This window comes from Patella vulgata, chromosome 3, assembly GCF_932274485.2.
Source record: "Patella vulgata chromosome 3, xgPatVulg1.2, whole genome shotgun sequence".
Lineage (NCBI taxonomy): Eukaryota > Metazoa > Mollusca > Gastropoda > Patellidae > Patella > Patella vulgata.
The window spans coordinates 43,606,998-43,634,945 of NC_065881.2; the positions used below are offsets into that span (position 1 = coordinate 43,606,998).

At 33.4% G+C, this 27,948-nt stretch overlaps 1 protein-coding gene across 4 annotated transcripts in view; it reads left to right on the forward strand.

Annotated features, from left to right (window-relative positions):
• LOC126815461 (phosphatidylinositol 4-phosphate 5-kinase type-1 alpha) overlaps positions 1–27,948 on the forward strand; it is a 50,413-nt gene that overhangs the window by 14,443 nt on the left and 8,022 nt on the right. For 2 of the 4 annotated variants that reach the window (XM_056099376.1, XM_050541114.2), the window contains exons 4-17: positions 2,061–2,191; positions 9,042–9,159; positions 11,153–11,305; positions 12,366–12,425; positions 13,141–13,380; positions 15,214–15,376; positions 16,083–16,200; positions 16,803–16,935; positions 17,286–17,373; positions 17,850–17,996; positions 18,683–18,830; positions 19,250–19,261; positions 20,548–20,753; positions 23,157–23,311. In XM_056099376.1, the coding sequence (XP_055955351.1) occupies positions 2,061–2,191; positions 9,042–9,159; positions 11,153–11,305; positions 12,366–12,425; positions 13,141–13,380; positions 15,214–15,376; positions 16,083–16,200; positions 16,803–16,935; positions 17,286–17,373; positions 17,850–17,996; positions 18,683–18,830; positions 19,250–19,261; positions 20,548–20,753; positions 23,157–23,311 (1,872 nt within the window). The remainder of the gene's footprint in view (positions 1–2,060; positions 2,192–9,041; positions 9,160–11,152; positions 11,306–12,365; positions 12,426–13,140; positions 13,381–15,213; positions 15,377–16,082; positions 16,201–16,802; positions 16,936–17,285; positions 17,374–17,849; positions 17,997–18,682; positions 18,831–19,249; positions 19,262–20,547; positions 20,754–23,156; positions 23,312–27,948) is intronic. The other 2 variants (XM_050541117.2, XM_050541116.2) reach the window with 2 other exon arrangements.

The following is a 27,948-nucleotide window of genomic DNA, read 5'->3' on the forward strand; positions in this document are numbered from 1 at the left end:
TGTACCGTATTCTCTAGAAGTATGGCAAGTGTTACATCCATGTGGTATAACTTATATTCTATTATTACAGCTGGTTATACTTAGAAAAAATCTTATTATTCTATAAACTTGGTGACCATTAATTGAAAATATATATTACTTGTACAAACTCAAGTCAACATCTTAACAGGTGACCTACATGTACATACATGTATGTATGCAGTCATTTAGATATTTTATTGAAAGTTCTGTTGGATTTATGCAATTGATTAACACCAATTGATTAACACCAATTATCAATTGGTGTATGTGATATAGAATATCAAATGTGTCTGGAATTTGTGTGTGAAAAGTTAATAATATAGCCTTATTCATCTACTGTACATCTATCTCTGTGGGTTATGTTGGAGGAGAACATATACATTGTAATGTACATAATGTCTGAAAACATTTATATGACATCTCAGAGATTAACGACAAAGTTATTTTAGTTTTGTTAGCTGAAGGAATAGGATGACTGTCATCATTGAATAATTTTCATACCAAACTCTCTTAAAAGTAACTGTATTATATGTTGAGTGTTATAACTTATTGTGTCATACCGAGTGAACCAATAGATTTATTCACAATTAGACTTAAATGCAGTACATTAAAAAGACACTAAGTTGCGCAGGGTAAAGACAGTAAAGTTAACAAAGCCTTATTGTTAGCTATTGTATCTTGTTATTTTTCATAATAATTTAACTTAAGGTAGAGTTGTGCAAAATTCTTTTGTTAAAAAAAAATCACCTGTAGTAACTAGACTACAGAGCTAATTAAGAAGGTAGTGAAGTTTTGAATAATATAATTAGTTTAATTAGAAGACATTTGTGTATTGCACTTGTCATGCTATTAATTATTATAGGTTTTAAATTATATTTTATAATATATATACATATATAACTTTATTTCCTGAAACTTTCAGACAAAGTGAATAGACCTTCTTTCACTTTAGCCATTTGCTTTTCATACTGGGGGGTTGGATGGCCGAATGGTTAGCATGTGCATGCTGTATCATAAGGCCTGTTATTGAGTCAACTGGCGTGGTTTTGAATCCCCGGTTGTACTTGACAAGTAGTAGGGTCGCCTGTCCAGCCTCGTAGGTTTTCTCCGGTTCCTCCGGCTTCCTCCCACTGCTAAAGACCCCTGCGCGCAAGCGAATTATTGAAATAAAATTAAACCATATGTTAGTCCCGAAATGACCTAGTTTGTGTCTAGTGGTCGGTAAATCCCATTTCTCTCTCTCTCTCTCTCGCGCGCTTTTCATACTTTTTGAAATCCACTTTTATTTATTGTCTCCTAAAGAAATCTGGGACTGCTCCTTTAAATGCAATTTGTTGTAATATAAGTCTTTTAAATAGATAACACGTTAATAAAGATTGATATACTGTTAGTTCAAAATACTTTTACGGTTTTGCTGATAAATTCAGGCTTAAATTTTATGAATGGCCTTTTTATATATTTAATGCATCTGATGGCATTTATCTTGGGTTATTGATTATTTTTATAAGTAAATTAAATGATTTATATTAAGCAATAAATATATTTTCACGTTGTCAAGAGAAAAGAATTTATACTAGATTATTACAGTCTATAAAACACAAATCTCGTCATTTACATGTAACTTTCACAAGTTTACTATTAGAAATTTGAAATATTACATAAAGATTAACCAAAATTAGAAATGTTGCAGTGGACTTTCTAGTGCTAGATAATAATTTATTAGGCTAAACAAAACCCGGATTTAAGTAACAAGAAACTTTTTATGCACTTAAATCATTATTTAAAAAAAACAACCCTCATTTGAACTGTGTTGAAGGTGAAAAGAATATCTTAATTTGGATGTAGTATTTCCTTGTCAGCTGTGAATATACTATGCATTTCTGAAAAAAGTATTACACTTTAAGTTATAGCTGGATGAATTTTATATTTATTAAGCTTATGTATATATACATGTATAATTAAATAATGTTATTATGACACAGTGGCTTTTTGTTTGTGCTAATGTGATGACTTATGAGGTGACATCTTGTATTTTGTAGAAACCTACTAGTGAGCTTATGGCTGCTATACAGTTAGGTATGGGACAAAGTATTGGAGGTTTATCATCGAAACCAGAAAGAGATGTATTGATGCAAGATTTTGCTGTGGTAGAAAGTGTCTTCTTTCCAAAGTAAGAACTCTATTGATTTTATAATAAGTTATGGGTGGCAACAAGCCAGATTGTGTACAAATATGTCTTCAGCAGTAAGTAAAACTATAAATGGGCTAACTTTGAAATTACAGGTAGAAATTTCCATTAATAATTATCTCTACAAAAATGATATATTGACATTATTGTATAAAGAGTGGTCTAGAAATATAGATTCAGAGAAATCTTAAGCTCCTAGTTTTGTTTGTTTTTTAAAGCCATATTGTGAAAAGTTTTAGCTTTGTTATTGTTACTCTCAAATGGCAATGGTCTACTTTTTAGGCTTTTGTACAAATCTTATATTTAGACATAATAATAAGTAAACTTAGTTATTCACATCATTCTATTATATAATTAAATTGATCTTTATACATCTGTCATCCAAATTTCTTGTAAAGCAGAAAAATTAACTATCCAGTTTGCTTGGAATTTACATTCATTGTTGAGATTAATGAAATGAGTCCTTTCAAAATTTAACAATAAAATTACTGACCCGTGCCTCACTTTCTAGAAACTTGCGAATGCTTTATCTGCTCTAAATGTTATGGCGGTGATTAACAATTTCTGGTACAACAATTTTAGATAATTACTTACAGAGTTATTGCAGGGGTCATGGTGGGTAAGAAGCTGGCTCGCTAGCCTGGAGGTCGAGTGTTCAATCGCTGCATTGGCCGAGAAAGTTCATCCAGATTTTCCGGCATGGTTCCTCCATGTCAGTGATGCATGCCGTAGTGCTGCAGTCCGGGCAAAATTTCCCTCATAGCATACTGTATGGCATATGTCCGTCTTCATTAGCCCAGTTCAGAGCAGAACAGTAGGACGTTAAATGGAATCATCGTATTTATAACATAGTACACTATCAAAATAACTGTATTATTTGGACTATGGACTTGCAGCTTAGTGTTGAAGTATATTTAACCATCTCTAAACTCTGAGTGTGTCTCTAGCACTATTTTGCTGTGAAGACTTATTAAAAAATAGTTGTATAGAGAAGACATGTTCTCACAACTCAAAGCATAACTAGAACTGCGGTGCAGTAATGACAGATTTCACGGGTGCCACGTTACCCTTGAACTTACAGTACCTCTCAAATTTTCAGACCAGAATTGCACGAACACCGCGGGAAAAAACCACTAAGAAATTGCTAAGTTTCACGGTGAATTTCCGCCAGGATTCGTTCAAAAACACTGTGTTAGGAAAATACCGTGTATCGCCATGCTTTCGCGCAAGGAATTCATGAGCTTTTCGTCGACACCCCCCCCCCACCCCCCACCGACTTTTATACGGTAGCAGGAATGTTGTTATTTCTCAAAGTATTACTAAGTGTTCACATTTACCGATGGCCCAAAACTAGTCACGCTTGGAAATACATGTACATTATGTAGCTACGGTTTCATCAAGTTTATCAGTAGTGTATTACTATCACAAAGTATTTCACTCTTTACTATGTTTCCTATTAAATGTCTTCATTTATGGCATTTGTAAGTTCTACTTTCCTACGTAAAGAAGACAACTTAAAACAATTCCACTGAACGAACGTTTGAATATATCATAATCAGTAATAGATCTACTTGAACACATAAACTACCTGTTCTCTTTTGCCGAAATTAAGTTCATTCACTTCCACCAAGGATGATATCATAGACAACCGAAATTAAGGAAATCTTTATCCGTTTATATTCCAATGAGTAATGCACAACGTGTATAAAACTCGTTCACATGGCGAATGAATACATATCAAATAAGTCCCCTAATCTGTAGAATATATATTACACGCTACGTGGTAATCCAGCAGGCCTCGGAAACTGTTCACTGCCTTGACCGGGTTACCGATCCTCTGTGATTTATGATACATGGAAATGTTTGATGGGACTGGTTAGTTTAAATAAAGAGTGTGATGTAGAATTATGTTAATTTATTTATTTTAATTAATAAAGCACTATGCAACGTGATCCAGCTCTACAATTTTTTACTAAATTATGAAATAAAGTTTGTGTTTAATTATATTAGCACTTTATTTACTGTGGAAAAGGATGTTTTTCTTAGGGAGGCAGACTGTTTTTATTTATAGAGAATAGCTTGCTTAACATTCATATTGTATATGATAGAAGATGATTACATTGTAATAATAACTTTAACGTGTCAACCTTATAGAGTGAAATGGCTTCCTGTAGATTTGTCAAAAGCCTTTGTCTCTTAGCTTGGTGGTTGAGAAGTATTAACGTTTGTTTTATATAACATTAATTGGAGTAATTAGAATCAAAGAACATTTGCCGTAACTTGGTACAAAAGTATGTATACGCACGCATAAATGACAGGTTAGTCAAATGATTATTTCGAGATTAAATATAAGATAAGTGATTTCAAAGACAATAGACGTATATGGTCACAGCAGAGATTTTACGCCCACTTCCAACTACATGTTGATGATGTCGCGTAAGAATACATGTAGACACTCAATGTTTTGGTGTGTAATTGACCATGTGACATACCGCTGTGTGCATCGTGGAGTGATTTATGGTATGGCACTGTGCTGTATAGATGGTTAATTTAGATTAACTGAAATTGCCAGTAATGATGTAATTGTAAAACCTTATCGTACATAATTTAAAATTTGGATTTGATAACAGCCAATGATTAATGAATCACATCTACGTGTTACGATGTGGAACTTATAGACGAAGCCCAAATGATACGTTTAAGAAATTGTAAGTTGTTCACTGTTTGCATACATGTACATGTATAGCCCAACATGCACATTCAAAATTTTAACCGATATAGATTGCCGGGGAAGTTGGATTATTATACATGTACACGTTTTCGCGGCAGCATTAAAATTTATTGTAGCCAATATTAGTTTGATCCTAGCTTCCTCGCTCAAGATTAACATACATGTATTCAACTTAAATAAAGTACATTTTTCTTCAACATGCTAGAATCGGGACCATATCGGCACGCAAGTGATTCACCGTGTTTCACCGCAAAACTCTGTGATCCACCGTGAAACTCTGTGATATGGCATGCTAGCGATTCGCTAAGGATGCCCCGTGGAACTCAGCGTTTTTGGCGATTCTAGTCTGAAACTCTAGCCGTGTACTGTATGTCACTTCAGGTACCACCACGCTTCCCTTGAATTTAATGTCATATCTGGTAGCAATGAAACCGTTAAACAGATTTCCAAATAAGCATTGCACACGTGTGCAAAATCAACCAAATCCAACAATATGTATTCTCGGCAACTGGTAATATTACAAATTCATTTTGACAAATAGTGTCTTCGTTGGGATTATTGCTATAGGTTTATGAATGTTGTCAAGAAATATTTTAAAATATAAAAATCCTGAATGCATTGTAAATAGTCATTTTCACACCTTTTCTTCACATTTAAAACAAAATGGCGCAAATACAAAACCCAAATAAAAAAGCTAAGCCCGAAACATTTTGCGTCTATAGTAGGAGCATTTAACACCGTTCGACTTTCAGGGAATGTAGCTCGTCGACACGTGTTCTCCAAATATCAGAAAAGAATACAGTTTCTTGGAATGGATCTTCAACACTTTAGTTCAGGAGCAAATAATTAACAGCAACAATTTAACAACTTATAATTTCCTATGTATTGGACCTCCAACTAGTATAGGTTCCCTAAGCTGGTCTCTCCAACTAATGTCCTCATCTAACATACATTTGTCTATTTATACAAATCAGTTACTTAGAAAGTGTTGACATAAACATATAATTATTGAAGGATTAAGACTTAAGGCATTTAAAACAATAGTAATAGTTAGATGAGACTTGACAGATCAACCACTTTAGTTGCCAGCCTGTCATAATTTGACTGACAGGTTAATTGCTGCCTGCCTCTAATGACTAACCAAGCATTAATGAAAATTAAAATATAGATTTGAAATTTAAAACAGAATTGAAAAATAATAAAATAACATATGACCTAGACATCGGTCATATATCCCCCTTACTTCAGACAAAAACATGACCCCATGTTTTAAGCATTTAATAAAATCAAAAATCCTTATTTTTCGATTAATCAAAGTAACATAATCTATCCCTTTTTTCCTGATAATTTCTGTTTCTGTACATAGGATTCATGTGAGGCATAAAATAATGTTCTTGCAAATTGTACTGGTTAACTTTTTCATCAGGTAAACGTAACCTGAGTCCTTATATTCTATTTGAATTCGCATTTATGTATTGTTGAGCACTTTAATCTAGTTCCTCCTCCAGAACCCAAGAAATCGAAGTTGCTGGACAATTCTTCCACTGAATGAGATATTCTTGTTTTGGGTTCTTAACTCTTTGTCTAAGCACTTTGTCGGATACTTGTACAGGTGGATTTGTTGAACAAACTCCTACATGTCGATGGTCTTAACTGCTGGTACTTTTGGCACTAGAACTTGAAACATCTTTCATCGCTGCCTCACTGTCAAAATTTATTTGACAACCTTTATCATGGCTATTGGCAGGATGACACATTGTTTCTCTTGTCACCATTAACACAGGGTTATTCCCAACAGCCACATCTTTAGTATCAGGAACATTTTGGACACCCAACATCCTTTTTACTGGAGACCACAGAAATCTGTACTTTTTGGGCATCCTTCTTAGCAAAAAATTCTAGCTGCTGCTGTCTATCCATTTGTCTTTTGGCAAAAGAACGATATTTCTTTTCCGAACTGGGTAATGAATTTTCTGAGAAGCCCCATTTAAAGCTGATTTCTGTAGAACCCCTATCCTGTTTGAGACTCCAAGACATTGGTAGTTGATTCAGACTTCTTATTGCTGCTACTGCTGCTGAAGGAAGAATAATGTTGATATCCATCCTTTCTTCTTCCAAATATGTTTACAATTTATCTCGCTTAGCTGTACCGGAATCAAGAGTAGACAATTTTGTTCACTCTGCCCGGCATCTCCACCATATAACACCGTTCGACTTTCAGGGAATGTAGCTCGTCGACACGTGTTCTCCAAATATCAGAAAAGAATACAGATTCTTGGAATGGATCTTCAACACTTTATTTCAGGAGCAAATAATTAACAGCAACAATTTAACAACTTATAATTTCCTATGTATCGGACCTCCAACTAGTATAGGTTCCCTAAGCTGGTCTCTCCAACTAATGTCCTCATCTAACATACATTTGTCTATTTATACAAATCAGTTACTTAGAAAGTGTTGACATAAACATATAATTATTGAAGGATTAAGACTTAAGGCATTTAAAACAATAGTTAGATGAGACTTAACAGATCAACCACTTTAGTTGCCAGCCAGTCATAATTTGACTGACAGGTTTATACACAGTGTTTAAGGTCGTGAGACAAAGAAGCCCAGTGATTTTCAATGATTTCCGATAATTACTACCAGAGTTATGGCCCTTGACCACTTTGAAAATCTTGTGGATGCCCTAGAGACCAAAGTTATCATCCGATTGACTTTAGATTGATAAACAGAGTGTAAGGTCATGAGATGAACAAGTATATTGATTTTCAGTGAATTTTGATAACTTGAACAGCTAAATTCATGATATTAAATGTTTTGTATACTAAATGTCAGCATGGGGCAGAACTAAAAGCCAAACAAATTCTAATGATTATCTGATAATTACTTAATGAGTTGTTACTCTTAATCAGATTTTAGTGTATTTGACCCAAAAATTTATCAGAATCTGATCCAAAACTGCGCAGATTGTCACAGGACACAGGAATTTGACACGTTTATGATCTGCAGTCAAGAGCTTTGGGCACCCATCTTGCAGAAACTTTTGTCATTCCTAACTCGATGGCAATGATAACGTACTGAACCCTCTCATGAAAGATGCCCACTGGCAATATGTTGAGTGGTTAATTGTCGATCAATCAACGTCATGCACCCGGGTAATGTTTTCATGAATCGATGCTGTGGATGGCCTTCCACAATGTAGGTCATAGTCAAGGTTCTCTCTGCTACGTTTAAATTCCGCAGCTCACTTTACTGTTGAAAAAAGAAGGCGACCATGGCGACATTTATCTGTGTTGGGATTAGTTCTTTCAATTGTAGATACTTGATGACTGCCTATAGCCAGTTTTGTCCATTTCTGGTGACTTCAATGGGTACGTTCACTAGATGGTCTGATTCGAAGACATTCGTAACATTACATATTGAGTTTCAGCAAATTTCCGTTAATTACATCTAGAGTTATGGCCCTTGTTTAACTTTGTTGAATCTTGTGAACGCTTGAACGTCAGAAGTTATTACCCGATCTTTGTAAAATTTATATGCATGATTTCAATTAGTGAAACGAAGAATCCTATTGAATTTCAACAATTTACAATAATAACCTTGTTAATGCTTGATTGATGAAAGTTATCATCTGATATGTATGAAATATTTATATGCATCATTTAAATTTGTGAAACAGTGGTCTATTGAATTTCAGCAATTTTCGTCAAGTTATGGCGATTGTGAACCTTGTGAAAGTTCGAATGACAAAAGTGATCATGTGATCTACATATGCATTATTTAAAATAGTAAAATGAAAAGCCTGTCAAATTTCAACAATTTCTGTAGATTACTTCCAGAGTTGAGACCCTTGTTTCAGTTTGTAGAACCTTGTAAACCCCTCAAACGACAAAATTTATATTCTGATCTGTATGGAACTGTCTTGTAAAGGCCCCCAATTACCTACAAAGGAATAAATATGCGACAACCCTTGTCGACCGCTCGGACGATTTAGCTGCTGTGGGCATATGTTTCGTTGCCTGGCAACCTATCTTTATATATGTCATTTTATATCATCCTATTATAAATATAATAGTTATGTGTTGTTTTATTTTACAGAGAAGGAAGTAATTTGACACCAGCACATCAGCACAGTGATTATCGTTTTAAGACGTATGCTCCTGTAGCTTTTCGTTATTTTCGTGAATTATTTGGTATTCAACCAGATGATTTTATGGTTTGTTTCTTTATGTTTATTAATTATCATAAAGTTGAACTTTAAGAATATTTATTAATGTTTCAACATGATCGATATTAATATTTTAGCAATTCTTGTTAACTACATGTAATAACCTATTATAGGGATGATGATTTTCCACTTCAGATATGGGCAAATTCCATTTCAGATTTTAGTCAATTCCATTTTTTTCCATTTCACAGTAAGACATGGGTATTACTGAATCCATCATGGCCGATTGATGTTTCTTTGATTCAATATGATCCATCACCCTATTACTGTGTATATAATCCACGCTGTGTGAACAAAATTTACAAAGCATAATACCGTCATCTTCATAAAAATGGTTTTGAAATTGTTTAGCCGGATTTTCAGCTGTAATTTGTGTGATGGAGATTGATCTTCTCGCCGTTTTAGCAGTCGACAACTCAATTCCTCATTCGAAGTTTAAGCCAATGAAAGGCTTTCAAAAGTGTGACATCGATGTCATGACCTCTAAGAATATTTATGATCTGCATGTACTCTCAACTCGAGAGACAAGAAACTTACCTACGGCTACTTTGATAGTTTTGGTAGGAATTGTAATAATTTTTTGGAAAAAACAAGGTTAATTTAGATGACATTAAAATATTTTCTTTGGATATTTCACTTTTTCCACTTGACTGCTCATTTATTTATGAAATGTTTCTTCATTATTACTTGACCAAGTTTGTTTAGAACTCGCTTCGTCTGTTTGGACTTGGACTATGTGAGTTTTCGTTTAAAAATTCTTTGTAAATGGCTTATTTTATAAAATTTCATGATTTTTACACAAAATAGATTTCATGATTTTTACACAGAATATATTTCATGATTTTTACACAGAATAAATTTCATTTTCCGTGATTTTCCGCGAATCCATTTCACAATGTGAATTTAGCATTTTCTGCTGTTTTTCCAAGATCGCGGAAAATCATCCTCCCTACTATTACTCTATACCATCACTAATACTATGTTCATGATTAGACTAATCATGTTTCATAAGGCTATTCAATATGTTCAAGTACTGTAGTAGGTTCAATTGCCTAACTTTTCTGTTTTCCTTCTCCTGTTACAGCAGTCTATGGTCAAATGAATTATTAAAATAAAGCAATATGATGACAGCTGTTTTATGCCTAATTTGGTCCACTTAATCATTCAAAAAACCTCAACCAAATCAACATTGCAGGAAAATGAATATAATTTTATCCCTTTCTATTGATAAAACGATGCAATGGCTGAATGATCATTGTTCTAGGTGGTTAATTGTTGAAAAGTAGGATCAATAACTACTCCTAAATATTGCACTTGCCAATATTTCCAAGTGAAATTACATGCAATTAACATTACTGCACTTAATAGTAGACATTGGCCTTTAGTCCAGTAAATAGCCTAGTTGAGTCGACGTCTGATGCCACTTCCTGATTTCCCACCTTCCTTCTTACACCAATTTTTAAACATTATCTGCTTGCTGTTTGTCCTCCTATTCTTAATAAATGATGGATTTGGTGAGTAAGCATATCTGATTAAAATACAGATCTATATTTCGTTTCGTTTTTTTATACTGTCGATGGCCTTCACTACATCAAGATATGACAAGTTATAGCGATAGGTCACGTCAGGGGTCAAAAGACCGACTTTTGACCTATGACGTCAGACATTTGATCAACCAATCAACATTGATGTTACTAGTGGATTACCCACAGTTCCGGGCAAAAAAGGTCAAACACTCGATTCGACAGACCATTTGATTGGCTGACCCCTCATTTCAAGCAGAACACAAGTTAAATAACAAATCTTCCAGATCCAAGTGTAGTAAAGACAAGTAAAACGAAATTTTGAACTATAAAAATGAAACGAAATAGGATCTGTATTTTAACCAGATTGGTGAGTAAGCTTAGTAATTGTTCCGGTATATACAATGTTAATATATATTTGTCACAGATTTTTATGTAATAAAATATTATCATTGTAGATGTCATTATGTGATGAACCATTACAAGAATTAAGTAATCCTGGAGCTAGTGGTAGTATATTTTATATAACACAAGATGATGAATTTATTATAAAAACAGTACAGCATAAAGAAGCTGACTTTTTAACTAAACTTTTACCAGGATATTTTTTGGTAAGTCAACTATCTTGGACATCTTTTATCAACTGCAATTCCTTGGAATTATTGTCTGTTTTTTTGTTGTTGTTTTGTTTTAATTATGCTGCTACATCAACCATAGTCACTGTAATATTTATGCATTTTCCTATAATTCCAACCAACGTAAAGTCCTGTGCTCCTATGCAGACAATTTGATGTTTGATTAGTCAATCAGTCGACTGACATAATCTGAATTCATGCGTCAAAGGAAATGAAGAGTTCAGGGGAAGAATGATCTAAGTCACATTTTTGTCTTTTTGCATAAAAGGCAAAACAGACTTTTGGACGAGAATGCATGACTCGAACAGAATAACGAGTGGGTTTAATTACAACATCAAATTATGTTTAATATGAATCATAATCATACAACAACTGACTTCCACTTTTCAGCAAAGTTAAGGTCAAACAAAGGGTACGATGGACATATTTGTCTGGGAGGCCGTTTCAAAAGGGACTTGGTTCAATGTGACTCTGATCGTTTTGACCTGAAATTGTTTATTCCACAGAAAGCTTATACAATTTGCTACCAGATGGCGCCATTAACTGGGGTTCGTTGAAAAAGCAACTTAGATTGTTCTTCCTGGCAATGTACTTGTAATAGAACACGGGGGTTGGGTAGGCGAATGGTTATTAACACACACAAGTTTTGATCATAATTTCTGTTATTGAGTCAAGTGCTGTGGTTTCGATTCCCCACTTGCAACAAGGAGTAGGGTTGCCGGGCCCAACCTCCTGGGTTTTCTCCGGTTTCCTCCTACTGATAAAAAAAAACTATGAGCTTGAAATAAAAGTGAACCATATGTTAGTCACGATGGAATGTGCCAAGTGAATGTTAAACCTAATTTCTCTCTCTCTGTAATAGAACAGTAATAAAAGAGTTGACAACATATTTTAATCAGACTGACTGAAAAACTAAATAAAGGATAAACCGAGCTAATCTAAATCATTACTTACCCAGTTATTATATTATGCAAACTTGTTTAATTACGTCTTGATTATTTAAAGTAACTGATTTTATAAATATATTTACTTACAGAATCACAGTCAAAATCCCAGAACATTACTGCCTAAATATTATGGTTTATATTGTTATCAGGTATGTAGCATTTAACAAGAATTGATTACTTTATAATAGATAATACTAGCTCTCACTGTTAATTTACTTGACAATTTACCGATTTTAAAAGAGGATCACCTGCAGCTTGGGACACCATCATATGTTTGGAACACAATAAGTCATTGAGCTAGAATATTTAAACTGCATTTAGTTGTACATTTGATGAATGCATTGATATTTTCTGCTTAGGATAAACCGTGATAATTAATTTAATTCATCAAGAAATTTTGGGACATAATAACTTAGCTTCGTCTAATTGAATTAGAATGTGTGCAAACTTGGTGTTTATGTTCATTAGGTGAAAGTCTTGACTCATGATGTGCATTCTGTGTTTAGGCTAAGAAGAGATAAGCAATCTGATTGACAAGACTTTAGAACACAATAACCCTGTTTCTAATTGGAGTGGGGGGAGGGGGCATTGGTGTATATTTTCTATCAATACCATGACTAGGTTTGATAATGAGCATTATCTGCTTAGGTTATGCCAAGTGATAAACAATTTGATTGCATGTTGATTTACGAAAAGGTAAATGAGCAAGTAATTAATGAATATAATCAATTGATTTGGGGATAATTAATTGTTTATTAAGAATATTTTAAAATGGAGCATCCAATTGTTTGTAGAGACAAAAAGATTAAAATTTGTAAATATATTCAGCCTGACTATCTTAAAGATGCAATTTGTATATTTCAGTGTGGAGGAAAGAATATTCGATTTACTGTTATGAATAATTTACTGCCATCATCAATAAAAATGCATGAGAAATATGATCTGAAAGGTAGTACGTACAAAAGAAAAGCATCCAAAAGTGAACGTGCCAAATCAAATCCTACTTTGAAAGATTTAGACTTTAATGAAAATCATCCTGAAGGTATTCTAATGGAAAAAGAATATTATGATGCTCTTATAAAAACACTTAACCGAGATATTAGGGTAAGTATCCGATTTAGATAATTTGAAGTTTGTTTAAATTATAGAAAGGTCTTGTTTTGTTAATCTGCGGTTCACCGTTAATCTGAAGTTCTGCTGACAATCACCTTTAACAAAACATTAAATGATATGCTCAAGTTATTCAGTGGGATCCTGAAATATTTTTGTAATGACAGATTTCAAAATCTTTTGAAATACAAGTCAAAATCCATTGTTTATGGTCAAGTTTGATATGCTGAGTCTGAACTATGTATGAGTAAATATCAGACATCAGACCTGACCTGAAGTAACATGTTTATATTGTTAATAGATATTTCTTGATTACACCATATCAAAAATTTAAATTACTTCTTCTTCATGCTCAGATTATAACATAACTAAAGCACTATTCTCTGACCATTCACACCATTTTATACTGGTGTTACTTATCATTTAACCATATCACATCCTGACATGGTTAATATAGCACATCCTATTTCATTTAGGTTTTATTATCAGTCAGATATTGTTTCTTGGAATTGTATTTACAGGAATATAATTCACATTTAATTAACCTTGATTTTCTAACAAAATATACTAGCATATTACTAAGCCTATCACTGCCAAGCAATAGATTTGGTAAGGCTTGATTTCAGTTATCTTATAATACTGGCCACAGCAATCTGATTAAAACACACATCCTCTTTCGTTTCGTTTTTTTTATAGTTCAAAATTTCGTTTTACTTGTCTTCACAATACTAGGATCTGGAAGTAGGTGTCACAACTCCATTGCTCGCATTGGAAGAAAGTGTTTTTTCCCAATTTGTAACCTTTTTTAAACTTAACGTCACATAGTCGCTATTTAATCTTTTGCAATATTTTTAACATATTTTTAAAGCCAGTTTCTTATGGTTTTGTTTGATATATTTTTTATGAACCTGATCATATTATTAATTTCATAAACATAAGTTGAAAAACTTCAATTTTGTGTGTTTTGACGTTACGGTAAAAAAATTTGTCGCGTTTTGAAACGGGGGTACCATTAGATAATTGAACTACCTTTCGATCGGTCGGGGGTGGAATGTTGGCATTTAAAAATACTATGTATATTTTTTAAGTTGAAAAAACAATTCATGCTCACTTTTTATGAGGTAATTTGTCAAGATTCCACCCCTGACCGATCAAAGGTTGTTATTGCCGTTCCGATGCTATTAAAATCAATAAATCGGAGCATGTTAAGTGCTGCCGCCGAGCACTTGAAAATGGTATACAACGTGACATTTTGTGGACAAATAAATCTCGTAGTCTTTCGTGTTATGATGTCATAAGACACCGCGAAGAAAAACTGTATTTCAAGTCCCCAAGACCCATATTTGCGGTAAATTACGTCGAAATGCAACTGAATGTTCATTTATGAAGTAAGCGTTACATTATATGAATAAAGGACTTGCCCAAAAATAGTTAATTCCATTTATTTTCACGATTTCTGCAAGGGTGACTGTGTTGACATCACGTGACTCATATTCCCGCGCTTCTACACTGAAGAGTTGTTATATAACAGGCGTTTTAGTTGATGTGAGGAATTAGCCAATGAAACTGCGAGTTCTTGGTGTGGTTAAAATCCTGCAAACGTCAACGCTGATTGATTAATCAATGTCTGACGTCATATGGTCAAAAGCTGCTCGTATGACCCCTGATGTGTCCTCCCAGTACAACCGGTCAGATCTTCATGTAGTATAGGCCATTGAAAGTATTTTAAAAAAAAAACGCAATATAGTTAAATGTATTTTTAATCAGATTGTGGCCACAGGAAAAAAACTATTGAATTTATGTAAATTATTGTCATATTTACTGCAGGTTTTAGAAAGTTTTAAGATAATGGACTTCAGTTTATTAGTTGGTATACATAATCTAGATGCTGTGGAAAGAGAAAAGGGACATACTAGAGTTGTATCAGAATGTAGTGAATATGATTCAGGTTATCCACATCAAGATTCTGTAGACACACAACAGGGTAAAGGTAAGTTTTATTTGTATTAGCAGTACATTGTTCTTTCTACAAACTGATAGACAATGCAACCAAACGATTCATTGGTACGTAGGAACAACAGTATATGATTAAAACACACACAATTAATATTTAAGGAGGTGTTGCCACTGTCGGCTAAAATCATGAAAATATGATTACTTTTGAAACAACCTTCGAACTCACTTAAATTTAATAATCATATATCTGATCCACTTAGCACATTACTTTTGATGAGCGTTCGTTAAATTTAGGTAAAAAACTAAAAATAATTGTACACTTATAGATTGACATGTCTCATCATGGCTGGTGTCTAAATATTGCATGCAATCAAACTTGAATAAATTAGATAAATTATTTTGTGAAGTTCCTAAAAACAGTAATGCCTTAAATTTAGGTAAAAAACTAAAAATAATTGTACACTTATAGATTGACATGTCTCATCATGGCTGGTGTCTAAATATTGCATGCAATCAAACTTGAATAAATTAGATAAATTATTTTGTGAAGTTCCTAAAAACAGTAATGCCTTCTTGAAGCAAAATGAAATATATTAATGGTCAAAATGTTGGCTCTATAATCAAAAATGTGAAAAGTAAATTTGACACAGAACAGAATAACGATGAACCCAATGATAGGGTATCAGGTGTTCTGGAAAGAGTATACTATTCTTTAATTGTGTAATTTAATTTATTTCTAGTTAATACAAGTTTACAAAGAGGGAAGTCTTTTAAAACACGATTAGCTCAGTATTCAACAGCTCTTGAATCAATCACAGCCAAAACAGATATAGAAGAAAATGAAGATGAGAACTTTCCGTAAGACATCATATTACTATTCTCTGTATGTTTATGAAGATGTTTTATATGTGTGTGGGGAACCACGGCGTCTAAGTGCGTAAGATGCGTGTTCGATCCCTGCATTGGCCGCGAAAGTTCTTTGGGATTCTTCCGGCGTGGATTCTCCCCTTGTCAGTGATGCAGGACGAATGACCTGACAAGGACAGCTGTCTAGTCATTTGGATGGGACGGAAAACTGAGGACCAGTGTATACATTGCTGTGCACTTAAAAAAATCCCCTTGCAGTTGAAATTCGATATAAGAGTAGGCCATAGTGCCACTGCCTGGGCAAAATTTCCCTCATAGCACACTGTATTAGCCCAGTCGGAGCAGAACAGTAGGATGTTAAACCCCATTTCCTTTCTTTTCTTTTCATTTCATTTTTAAATGTGTGTGAAATATATCAAACCGATTCCATTTTCATGCACTCAGCTTAGAAGCATCCAACCACAATTAATTTCGTAACATTTGGTCAAAATATATCAAGTATAGTTTTGTTAATGCCACGTTCTGTAGTGCATTAATTACAAATAAATCACATATAGATTTAGTTACGTTTTAGAGGGTTTTTTTTATTATAGACCTGGAGGCATCCCAGCTAGAAACCAAAAAGGAGATAGATTATTGATATATCTTGGTATTATTGACATTTTACAATCATATAGACTAAAAAAACGACTAGAACATCAAATCAAGTCTCTTGTCATAGATGGGGTAAGTAAAATTAACTAACACTACAGCAAGTTCTTTTTTACACTCTCAAATGTAGGCCAAGAAGTAAAGTGTTAAGCCAGTTGTTAAGATAGAACAAAAACCAAGAGTATGTTGAGGTTCATGTAAAAATCTTTGACAGTTTAGATTTAATGCAGACTGGACAGAAACTTCAATGCTCGTTCCTAGCATTGCACATGTGAAGTTCATTTTAAAGGAGATTTGTTCTGCGCCATTTTGTTCTTGAGCCTCTGTGAATCAACCTACTAAAAAGATGAGTGATTTAATAAAGCCAATGTAGCATGTTTTGGTTTCTTGTAGTTTACGTAATTTTATTTCTCTGTATCTTGTAGGATACCATCTCAGTACATAGACCAGGTTATTATGCCAACAGATTTGCATCATATTGTGCCACAAGAGTCTTCAAAAAAATACAAACTCGTGAGTTTTATATGTTTCTTAGAAGAATATAATTTGATGACTTGAATTTTCAAACATAAGTTTCATCTTTGTTTTGGTGGGGGGGTGGATGAATGATCTAAGACATGACTTTAGATCATAAGGTCTATAATTGAGTCATGATGTGTTGTTTTGATTCACCACGTGGGTTTTCTGCGTTTCTGCATGTGCTAATGACGCCTACGTGCAAACTAATTATTAAAATAAAATTGAACAATATGTTAGATTTCTTTTTGTATTGCTTAATCAGTTTGAATTAAAATTCAACTAATGGATATATTATAAATAATATTGTAAGTTCCCTATATTGTCTATAACTATTAAAGTTGTCTTTACAAGTTGTATTTTTCCAAAACATTTCTCATAAAGAATTTAGTTGAATAGTATGATTTAAGGAAATTGGGTATTGATAGAAAAATTTGATGGGATAAGTTTGTATTTGTTTGATTTTTCTTTAGCTTTAAAGCATTCTCCTTCAAAGAAGAAAGGATATGCAGGAAGAGCTCGAGCTCAGACAACTATACCAGAACAAACAGAACCAGGCAGTGCCATACGTAAAGTACCAGAAAAAACACAGAGAACCATCAGTTTCTCTGATGAATACAGTAAGATAATTGTTACTTCTTGAAGAATCAGGCTTGAAACATGCACATATCAATTTAATGAAAAAAATGCTAGCATACTGCTCTTATGATAAATTTACTTAATAAATGTACCTAGCTCTTTGTACCATGTGAGCTGGCACGATCCAACAACTCATTTTGCAATTTCACAAACCTGTATTTACTTACTATCTTGAATTTACAATTTGCTTTCATTAATAAATCTGCTTGGTTTGTTACAAAGTATCGTCACTGGTGTCCAGCCACACTGGGAATTAATTTTATTTATTTATTGTTGGATCACGTGGCTAAGTGGGTAAGACGCTAGCTCGCTAGCCTGGAGGTCAGGTGTTCGATCCCTGCATTGGCCGAGAAAGTTCATCCAGATTTTCCGGCGTGGTTCTCCCTTGTCAGTGATGACAGACGGAGGGGCTGACAAGGAAAGCTGTCTAGTCGTTCCGATGGGCTGAAAAACTGAGGTCCCGTGTACACATTGGCGTGCACGTAAAAGATCCCTTGGCAGTTGGAATTCGATATAAGAGTAGGCTGTAGTGCCGCTGTCCGTGCAAAATTTTCCTCATAGCACACTGTATGGCGTATGCCCGTCTTCATTAGCCCAGGTTAGGAGCAGAACAGTAGGACGTTAAACTCCATTTCATTTCACTTATTTATTTATTTTTTTTGTGCAGATCCGTCAGTAGCTATGAGTGGTAAACCAGATTTATTACCTGATGCTTCTAATGATACAAAATATCAGTCTAATCCCAGTATAACAGATATACCAACAACTCAACAATCATCTAATATAAATAACAAAGGTGATCGACTCAACAAAAGGTACATAACCATCTTCTTTTTTATTTTTAATTTTACCACCTTCAAACATTGTTATTTTTAGCGGCTAATTGTAGTTGCCATTTGCCAGCACATACACACATTTGCCACATATTTTACATTTCGCTGTTTATTTTTTCTGGAGAGAAAAATTGTCATGCCGTGTAAAATTGTTTTTTCGTCGTATGTCTGCCATGTTTGTATAGTTTATTACATATTGATATATTATCCAAAATGTTTTATCCTCTCTAAATTATTGTTTGAAAATTTTTCTCCTTTCGAAATTTTGCACTGCAGATGCATGAATTTTTGATAATATTGTTTGTGCCAATTTTCTCCAAATGATATTGTATTTGATATACAGCAGCCCACATTGTTTACTGTATTGTTTTGATATTTGTTTGTTTAAATGTTGCCAACAGGAATTGGTACAGGTAATCTGTTCACATGTATTTTATATATTTTAGAAGTCAGTATTTAGCTACATGTGTATATAATAGGTTGGCCAGCTTTACACCCCAAATATATTAATCAACTAGGGTTTAGCATGATTAGATTGTGCTGGATGCAATTAAATTTCCTTACATGTTCTTTGATTTTGTTGAAGGACACAGCACTAAGATTGGTTTTACTAAGGTTTGGAAGATTTCACTAAAACCTGATACCATTTTGAATAAAGCAATCTGGATGTCTAATATAATAAAGGCTCAACAAGCATCATAAATTTAAAAAATCTGTATATAACTTTTATATAATTCATTCATGATTTCAAAATTCCTGCGCTTGGCTGATTGGAAACATTGCTATTAATTCATAGCTTGTGTTTTGATATAAATATGTAAAAGGTGTAAGGTATATAAGATGAAATATCCCAGTATTCTCTGCTTTCTGCTTAGCTTCTAGTTACAGATTTCATTGTTTTGTGTTATTGATATTTTGTGAAGTAAGTTAAGTTTAGTATGTGTTAGAAAGCTTACCATGTATTTTATAAACAACTAGAAATAATCTCCAATTGTCTAAAAGAACTTTAATTACTTGAATTCTAACTTTACTGTGGTCAAACTTTCAAGATTTTATTAAGAGAAAGTTGTTTTAAAAGATAAAGTCTCTGGTATTTTACAATGATTGAAATTTTCTTTTGAATAGACTGATTAATTTAAGGTTTAGTAATGTATTGTAAATTAAAATCATGCAAAACAAATATAGATTTTTTTTTTTGTTTTCCTCATATTTTGTGCTTGACAATGACAATTCCTAAAAAAAAATATAACTTTTTATACACCCACATTGAAATGTAGTTGTATACTGTCGTCGGTCAGTCCAACATGACACAATGAAGCCTATTGATTTTCAACGATTTCTTATAATTACTGCCAGAGTTATGGCCCTTAATCACTTTGAAATATCTTGTAGACGCTCTAGAGGTAAAAGTTAATATCCTATTATGGCCCTTGATATTAAATGTTTTATATACTTAACGTTAGTATGGGGAAGAACTAGAAACCAAACAGATTCTAATGATTTCTGATATTTACTTCATACTTGTAGATTGTTACTTGTAATCAGATTTAAATGTTTTCATTACTGACAAAATAAAAAAATATGCGACAACCCTTGTTGACGTTCTGGACGACTTAACTGCTATGGGCGTATGTTTCATTGTCTAGGGCAACAAATCTTTATAAACAATGGATTAAATGATGTACATTTTTGTTCACAGGTCAGAAGTAATGACATCAGTAGTATATCGTTCTGACGATTCTATGAGGATAGCTTCAGCAATTCGTAATTCTCCACCATTGAGCCTGTCCGAGTCGACTCCTACCCACACAGATCATACCGAGGGCACGCCTAGTTTTACTACCTCCAGTCCAAGTTGTTCAAGTGATGTTCTTGGTAACCTTTGTAATAAGACCAGTCGGCACGGTAGTTTGTAGCCTTCGTTCTTGCTTTAAGATATAATCAGTCTTTTTTGCTTTAACAAAAGTTCACTAAAGTCTTAACTATTTTAGTCTTTCTACTGCTGTTTCAAATTAGCATTCTCTTAAAAAAGAAATTCAGTCTGAATTGAATGATGCAATTTTATCACAAAACTAACAAGCTTAATTCTTTTCACTCATCTTATTGTCTTGGCTTATCACATATATAAGCAGATTTCTTCTTGGCTTGTCACATAGGCAAATTTCTTCTCTTTGCCAGACTTATCTGATTCTCACAATTATTTCTGTATTCAATTTCTTATGAGTACATCATGATATAGTCATTTATTGCAGCTTTATTTGATCACTTATTCATCTTACTACTTATCTAATATTGTGATTGTTGTTGTACTACTGTAGATGAGACATGAATTTATTGTATCATGAAAATATTACAGTGATGGGTGCCATTTACTTGAGCAGATCACACAACTAACAATATTTTGTACTTGTCATGATTGAGAATGAAATTGAAATCGCCTAGGTTAAATACCTCTCACCTTGTGTCTTTCAGACTTGGAATTAATTTCATGATTGCAATAGTATCATGTTTTACAGTATTTAGAAATGTATTGAATATAGTATTAGGATGAAAAGAATGTCAAATCATTGACTAATGTACTCATTGCTATTGTTTGCCAATACTTGCATATCAGATCAAAAGGAATGGAGCTTTTTACAAATTTGAAATACACAGCTACATTCTACATGCCACAGCTTTAGCATACAATAAGATATTCTTTCAGAATTGAAATTATTATATGTAAAACTTATGTATGGCAACATAACCGTATAGAAAAAAAAACTGACCAAGATGTTTTGTTGGTATTAGATATCTGTCATGAGTTATATACAAAACATTTAGAATGTGGTTGTATTGTAATTCAAAATTAATATTTTGTTGTCCACCTATTTCTATATATTCTAACAACAGATATAAATATGACTAGAATCAACTCTTAAGAAAACAATTTCTTGACACTAAACACTAAACTAAAGATTGTGTTTGTGGTGTATTTGGCAGAATCAAAACTAGTAATTGGAATAGGTAGAAATGAAATTTGACTGATTTAACCCTTCCTGGGCTAACCACTTTACACCCATACAGGGCTATGCAAATATTGAGTAAAAATCAAGCTTTAGACCCTGTTGTGAAAAATCATTCATACCTTGAATATGAATGCGACTACAACTGTAAAATTGCAAATGTATATCCATTATATATGACTTGGGATTTTTGCATATTTTTAGTTTAGATTTTATGGTTACTATGGTTACCAGTGGGTTTCAAAATGGCTGCCATATTATTGTCATAAATGAAATTTTCATTAAAAAATTCAAGATGGTCAGGAATAAAGCTATATGGATTATTACCATGATAGATATCTCTTTTGTAAGAATAGTATAGGTTTTTGGGGAAAAGTCACTAAATTGTGATAATAATGTTTTTTTTCTAAAAATAATAAAATATAAACGAGCAGTATTGACAATTTTGTGGTAGACAATACAAATATAAAATCATCAGTAACAAGTTTTTATTAACAATAAAATAAAAATAAATTAAATATTTGGAAAATAACATTAATATATACCGAAATATTCACATTAGTGTTGCCATGGTAACCAATTTGACCATATCGTATACGTTTATATCGGCAGCGATCTACGTGCGCGACTGTATAAAAGCAGACGAATAATTTCCTCCGGAGAAGTCTTCCTTTTTTTTGTGTCTTTACTTTGTGACAAACCTCTGAATTTTCATCAAAAGAAGAGTCCCCACTAATAGTATAGTCACTACCCGAAACCAATATAGACGTGACGTCATCGGCATCGGGATTCAGCCGAAGTCTTTTTGTTGTGAAGGACGCCATTCCTCGGCTGTTCTGACTATTGATGGTTGTTCCGTCAATAGGGGAAACCCCCTCGTAATAAAAACTCGTGTTATACACCATCTAAGGTTAAAACCATGATTTTACAGGGGAGTAAACCAAATTAAATAAAGTTCCCGACTATCGTCGGGTGCCGCTCTGACAGACTATAAAATTATCCCGACAATCGTCATGATTAGCTCAGAAAGGGTTAATAAAACAATCACCATTTTCAAACTTCGGCATGCCATATTGAAAGATCTGGTAGGATGGATGTTGACTTAAGCGCATTCTTTGATTAGGAGTAGTGCTTGAACATGGATGTCAATAAATTTTCTAGCAGTTGATCCAAGTCCAAGTGACGGTCATAATATATCTTTTGTTATAAGATAGTAACTGGTGTACATGCCTAGTTAACAACTGAAAATAAGTGTGTAAGGTTTTGATAAAATCTATCCTAACATGGTGTATCTTTTTTACAGATTTTACTACAAATACAGATTCAGGCTTGTCACCAGCCTCTCTTAGTCCAGAAAAAGCTTCCCCTTCCAAAAAAGCAAGCAGCAGTGAGGCATCATATTCCAGTGCTCTAGAACAACAAGTGTCATCTAATGTTCATACAGAAAAGGAAGAAGTGGTAAGGCTCACTGAAATATTGCTACATATTAAATCCTACAATAATAAAGTGCCAATAGTTTTGCAGAGTTTAATATTTCTGGCTTAAATCCAGCCTGCAATAATTGTATAATTTGATTGAATTAAGCATGAATTTATTGACAATTTTGTACACATTTTGTTGAGGAAAAGTCACTTCTCTTTTTGTTGCTCGTTTATCATTCAAAACACCAACTGATGAACATTGCATGTAACATATTAACATCTACCCTGTGACAATTTGAAACTTTATTCTTTAAACCAAGGATTGATCTTGTGTTAAAAACCTTTTTGTGATTTTTTTGACTTACAGATATATTATGTAAGATTTAGATAAGGAGCTGGTCATTCTTGCTATAATAACTCAAAAATAGATAATGCAAAATGGATATATTGAAAATTTCATTCAAATTACTTTATTCTGAGCGAAGATATTAGCCTTTGAAGGTTTGACAAGATGTGTGCACAGATTGTAACAACCTTGCTGGTTATTCAAAGCTTAGTCTTGCTTCACCATTTTTAGATTAAATCATTAAATGACTTAACCATTCTAATCTACTTAAAATCGAACCTATCTGAAGGCATCGAAACTTGATTATGTTCTTGTCACGTTGATAAATGTCTACTGTCTGATTCTGAACCTTCTGATTTTTTAAATGGATTTCTTCAATTGTGAACAAACTATTTAACTTTGGTTATTATAAACTTAACTGTGTGTTTGAAATCAACTCTGGTTAAATAAAATCCACTGCACAATTAAATATCCCAATAAATAAAAAATTTCTCTCTTGAAAAATTTAACTCCCACAAACTTTTGACATTGGGCAATACCAAAATGGAGCCCGATTACGTCACTCTTCGGGAGAGATCATTTCATATAAAGGGGTGCACGCCAGTGATGGGATTTCAAAATTTTATTTGTCGGACATTTTACCGAAAATAAAGGGGCATAACTCTTATCGTTATTTAAGCAGACGAATTCGTACCACAATTAAAAGTCACGTCAAAATATTCAAATCCCGTACGTATTAAAAATAGGTGAACCTCGCTATTTTTCATATTTAATTCCCGTACAGTATTCAATTCATACCACAATTAAAAACAAAATATTCAAATCCCGTACGTAATAAAAATTGGTGACCTCGCTATTTTTCACACTTAATTCCCGTTCGGCATTCAAATTTATGTCAGTAAATGTCCTACAAAATTAAGCATTTTCGTGATATGTTGAATGAAAGCTTGCCGATCCTGCTTCGGCATCAAATTCACAACCATAATATTCCTTTAGAATTACATGTCTTCATTTATACGGCAGCAAATGAATGCAGAACTTCCGAAATAGTTAAATCACTTGTAAACAGGCATAGCTAACTTCAGCGAATAACACTCTTTGATAGTCACGACAGAGTGACAGGCATCATAGGCAACACAGCAGAATGATTGACGACTACAAATACGTAAGAATTTCTGCTCATATAGCTATTGGTAGCCCCTCCCCTTTTTGTTATTTTGCTGGGTGCGTACTAGTCTCGGTCACCCAGAACTCCTAGTCTTCAACATATTCGTAGAATATTTTTCTGGATAATAGAGACTAATAGCCTACGTGACTCATCACACGGCTTCATAGTAAGCACTGCCTAATAATATGTTAAGCAATATTCGTGCCGCGCTCGACGGTATAACACGATAAATACGTTGATCACTTAATTACCTAATAAACCCAGCGTATTATCGACGATAATCGGGTTGAGTGGTAGTTATACACTCAGTAAACTATATTAATTTCGGAATTTTGAATATTATTCACCATGTCTTGATGTCCGATTGGGCATATTCCCGATCGGACAATTTTGGGCGTTTGGAAAAAAAGATTCGGACAAGTCCGGAATATACGGGCAAAATCCCATCACTGGTGCACGCATGCCACAAAGAAAGGGTTTGCGGTACATATACAAAAATTCAAGGTATAAGCTATCAGTCTTGGCTCGATATTGAGTTTGGGCGTTGACTCATGTAACTGCCCGTATCCCTTTATTTTGTTATCATCTTTTTATATTCTAGTAAAATCCGAGTTTATAGATTTTCTTTTGAAATATTTTGTTTTTTAAAATTATTTGATAAGTCGGATGAGAGAATTTTTCTTTTGAACACAAATGCGGCCCAAAAACAGGCTTTAAAATTGTACCCATGTTGTTTGTTAGATTATCTATAATATAAAGAAAATAGGAAAGTTTTAATTTATATATGACTTTATTTTTACGAGTAACTGTACAATCATTGATATTTTCATTGTGAATACAATTTGGTAGACTGGCCATCAATGGTTTCCATATAAATCTTCTATGTAATTGCTTTCTGTTGATATTTTTCGTCAATCAAACGATCGAAACGATCGCGGTTTGTTTTCATTGCAACACGTGGTTGTCAAACTCTCTGTCAAAGTTAAACCACCCCAGCAACAGCCTCATTGGTTTCGCCCAACACATGACGAAAGCAGTGTTGTCTTGTACTCAGTCGAAAATATAAGTAAACATTGCAAAATTTTCAAGAGAGAACTTTTTTATTCATTGGGATATTTATTTGCGCAATGGATTTTATTTAACCGGAGTTGACTTCAAACACGCAGGTAGGTTTATAATCCAAAGTTACATAGTTCGTTCATAATCAAAGAAATCTGTTTAGAAAATAGGGAGGTCCAGACAGTAATTAATAGTTTATATAACATTTCAGGCGTAAAGAAAGACCTGCAATAGGCAGATTTTGCTCTTGCATAATGCATGTTTATTTAATTGATAAAGATTTGAGGGAAAAAATGCATGATTTGATACATTACTTTTCATACCCACAACTAGGGCTGCAACGATATACACTATACAGCGAGATGGTATACTACGGTATACATGTCACAGTTCGGTTCACAGTATTTTAAGTTCTGTACCACTTTTTGGAAAACACGGTACGATTTTTTTTTAACCGTCCGTTTCCTGCCGATACTCAAGTATCATGCAGAGTTATGGCCCACTGTAGTTCATGTGACAAGGAGGAAAGATGGCTTCCGGCTATGAAACATTCGCCTCCATTGAACCACAAATCACGGATATGGAAACATTTTGGATAAAATAGGCCAGATGGAAAAGCTGTGGCTAATAATGTTGAGGTGTCGCCATTAAATATTATGTAATTATTTTTATTTTTTAAGTAAATTTGGACAGATAAAAAATACTGTGATACGTATCGTGAGGTCCATACCATGATAGGTATCGTATCGTGAGGTTAGTGTATCGTTGCAGCCCTACTCACAACAGTTCATAAATTACAAGAATAAAGTTCTAATCCTTGATCAACAAATGTTTTATTATATTAAAGGGTATGATTGCCTATGTTAAATACTTGCTAAACTCTCATTCTATTGTGCAACAATCTAGCAACAGGCAATAAAACATTTGGCATTTGACACATTACATACCTCCATTATTTGACCCAGTTTTATGTTGATGCCCTGTTTAGCCCTGTGATAAAAATTTGATGGTCAAGACTTTAAACACAATAACTTTGATTCCATTGAAACTTGATGTATAGTTTCATCACATCAATACCTTGACTAAGTTTGATGATGAGCATTTCCTACCTATTGGTTGTCTATTCTATTCAAAGAAAGACGTCTTGATTTTCAACATCCCATTGTTACGAAATCTTAGTTTAGAGGCATTAATTATCTGATTTTTGTGAAATATTTATGAGTTAAGTAGCTCATAACTGTATGGACGACTTAGCTGCTGGCGGGTCGCATGGGAGTATGTTTTGTTGCCTGGCAGCCTATGTTTACATTTGACTTTTTCATTAGAAGTATTTTGACTAGAGGTATTAGGACTTGGTACAATTTTTTTTTTTTACATTTATTCAATAGAAAAGATCTTTAATCAATATTAAAGACATTCTCCTCTACCAGTGTTCACATTTGTTCAATAGAAAAGACATTTTAGCTGAGCATTTAATATTTGCAGTCATACCCTATGATAATTATCAGGACTAGAAGTGTATGTTAATTACTGGGTTGCTGCCCATTGCATCTTGATATTGTTTTGAATTAATGTAAATCTAAATCACTACTTAATACAAAGTTCAGTGCTTCTTGTTGCATTTCCAGCAATTTTAAAGACCAACAAATTTGACTTGATAAGCCTCTTTATATATTTTTCTATTGTCTTCTTTTTTCTTCTGCGATTTCCATCTAAAATCTTTACATGTCCTACTGTTTTGCTATGTTTTGTCTTAACTCGTCCATTTGTTTTGTTTATTTTTTCGTATATTTTTCAAGCTTTCTGTCACTGGTGATGGTGATGTTGTCTTGCATGCTAATAAACATTCATCTAAACTTCAAACAAAAGTGGTAGATAGAAAATCAGAATATCTTACAAACTCTACTAATTATAGTACACACCATGTTAAACCTCAACAAAAAAGATGCTCGTATTCATCAGAATATACCAACAAAAGTTCTGAATTTATTATCTTGAATAGTCGAACACAAGGTGATAAGGAAAAAGAACTTGAAATAATAGAGTCTCAGTCAGTGCCAGATTTAAAACCCAAACCATCGTATGGTTCAGGTATATTTTT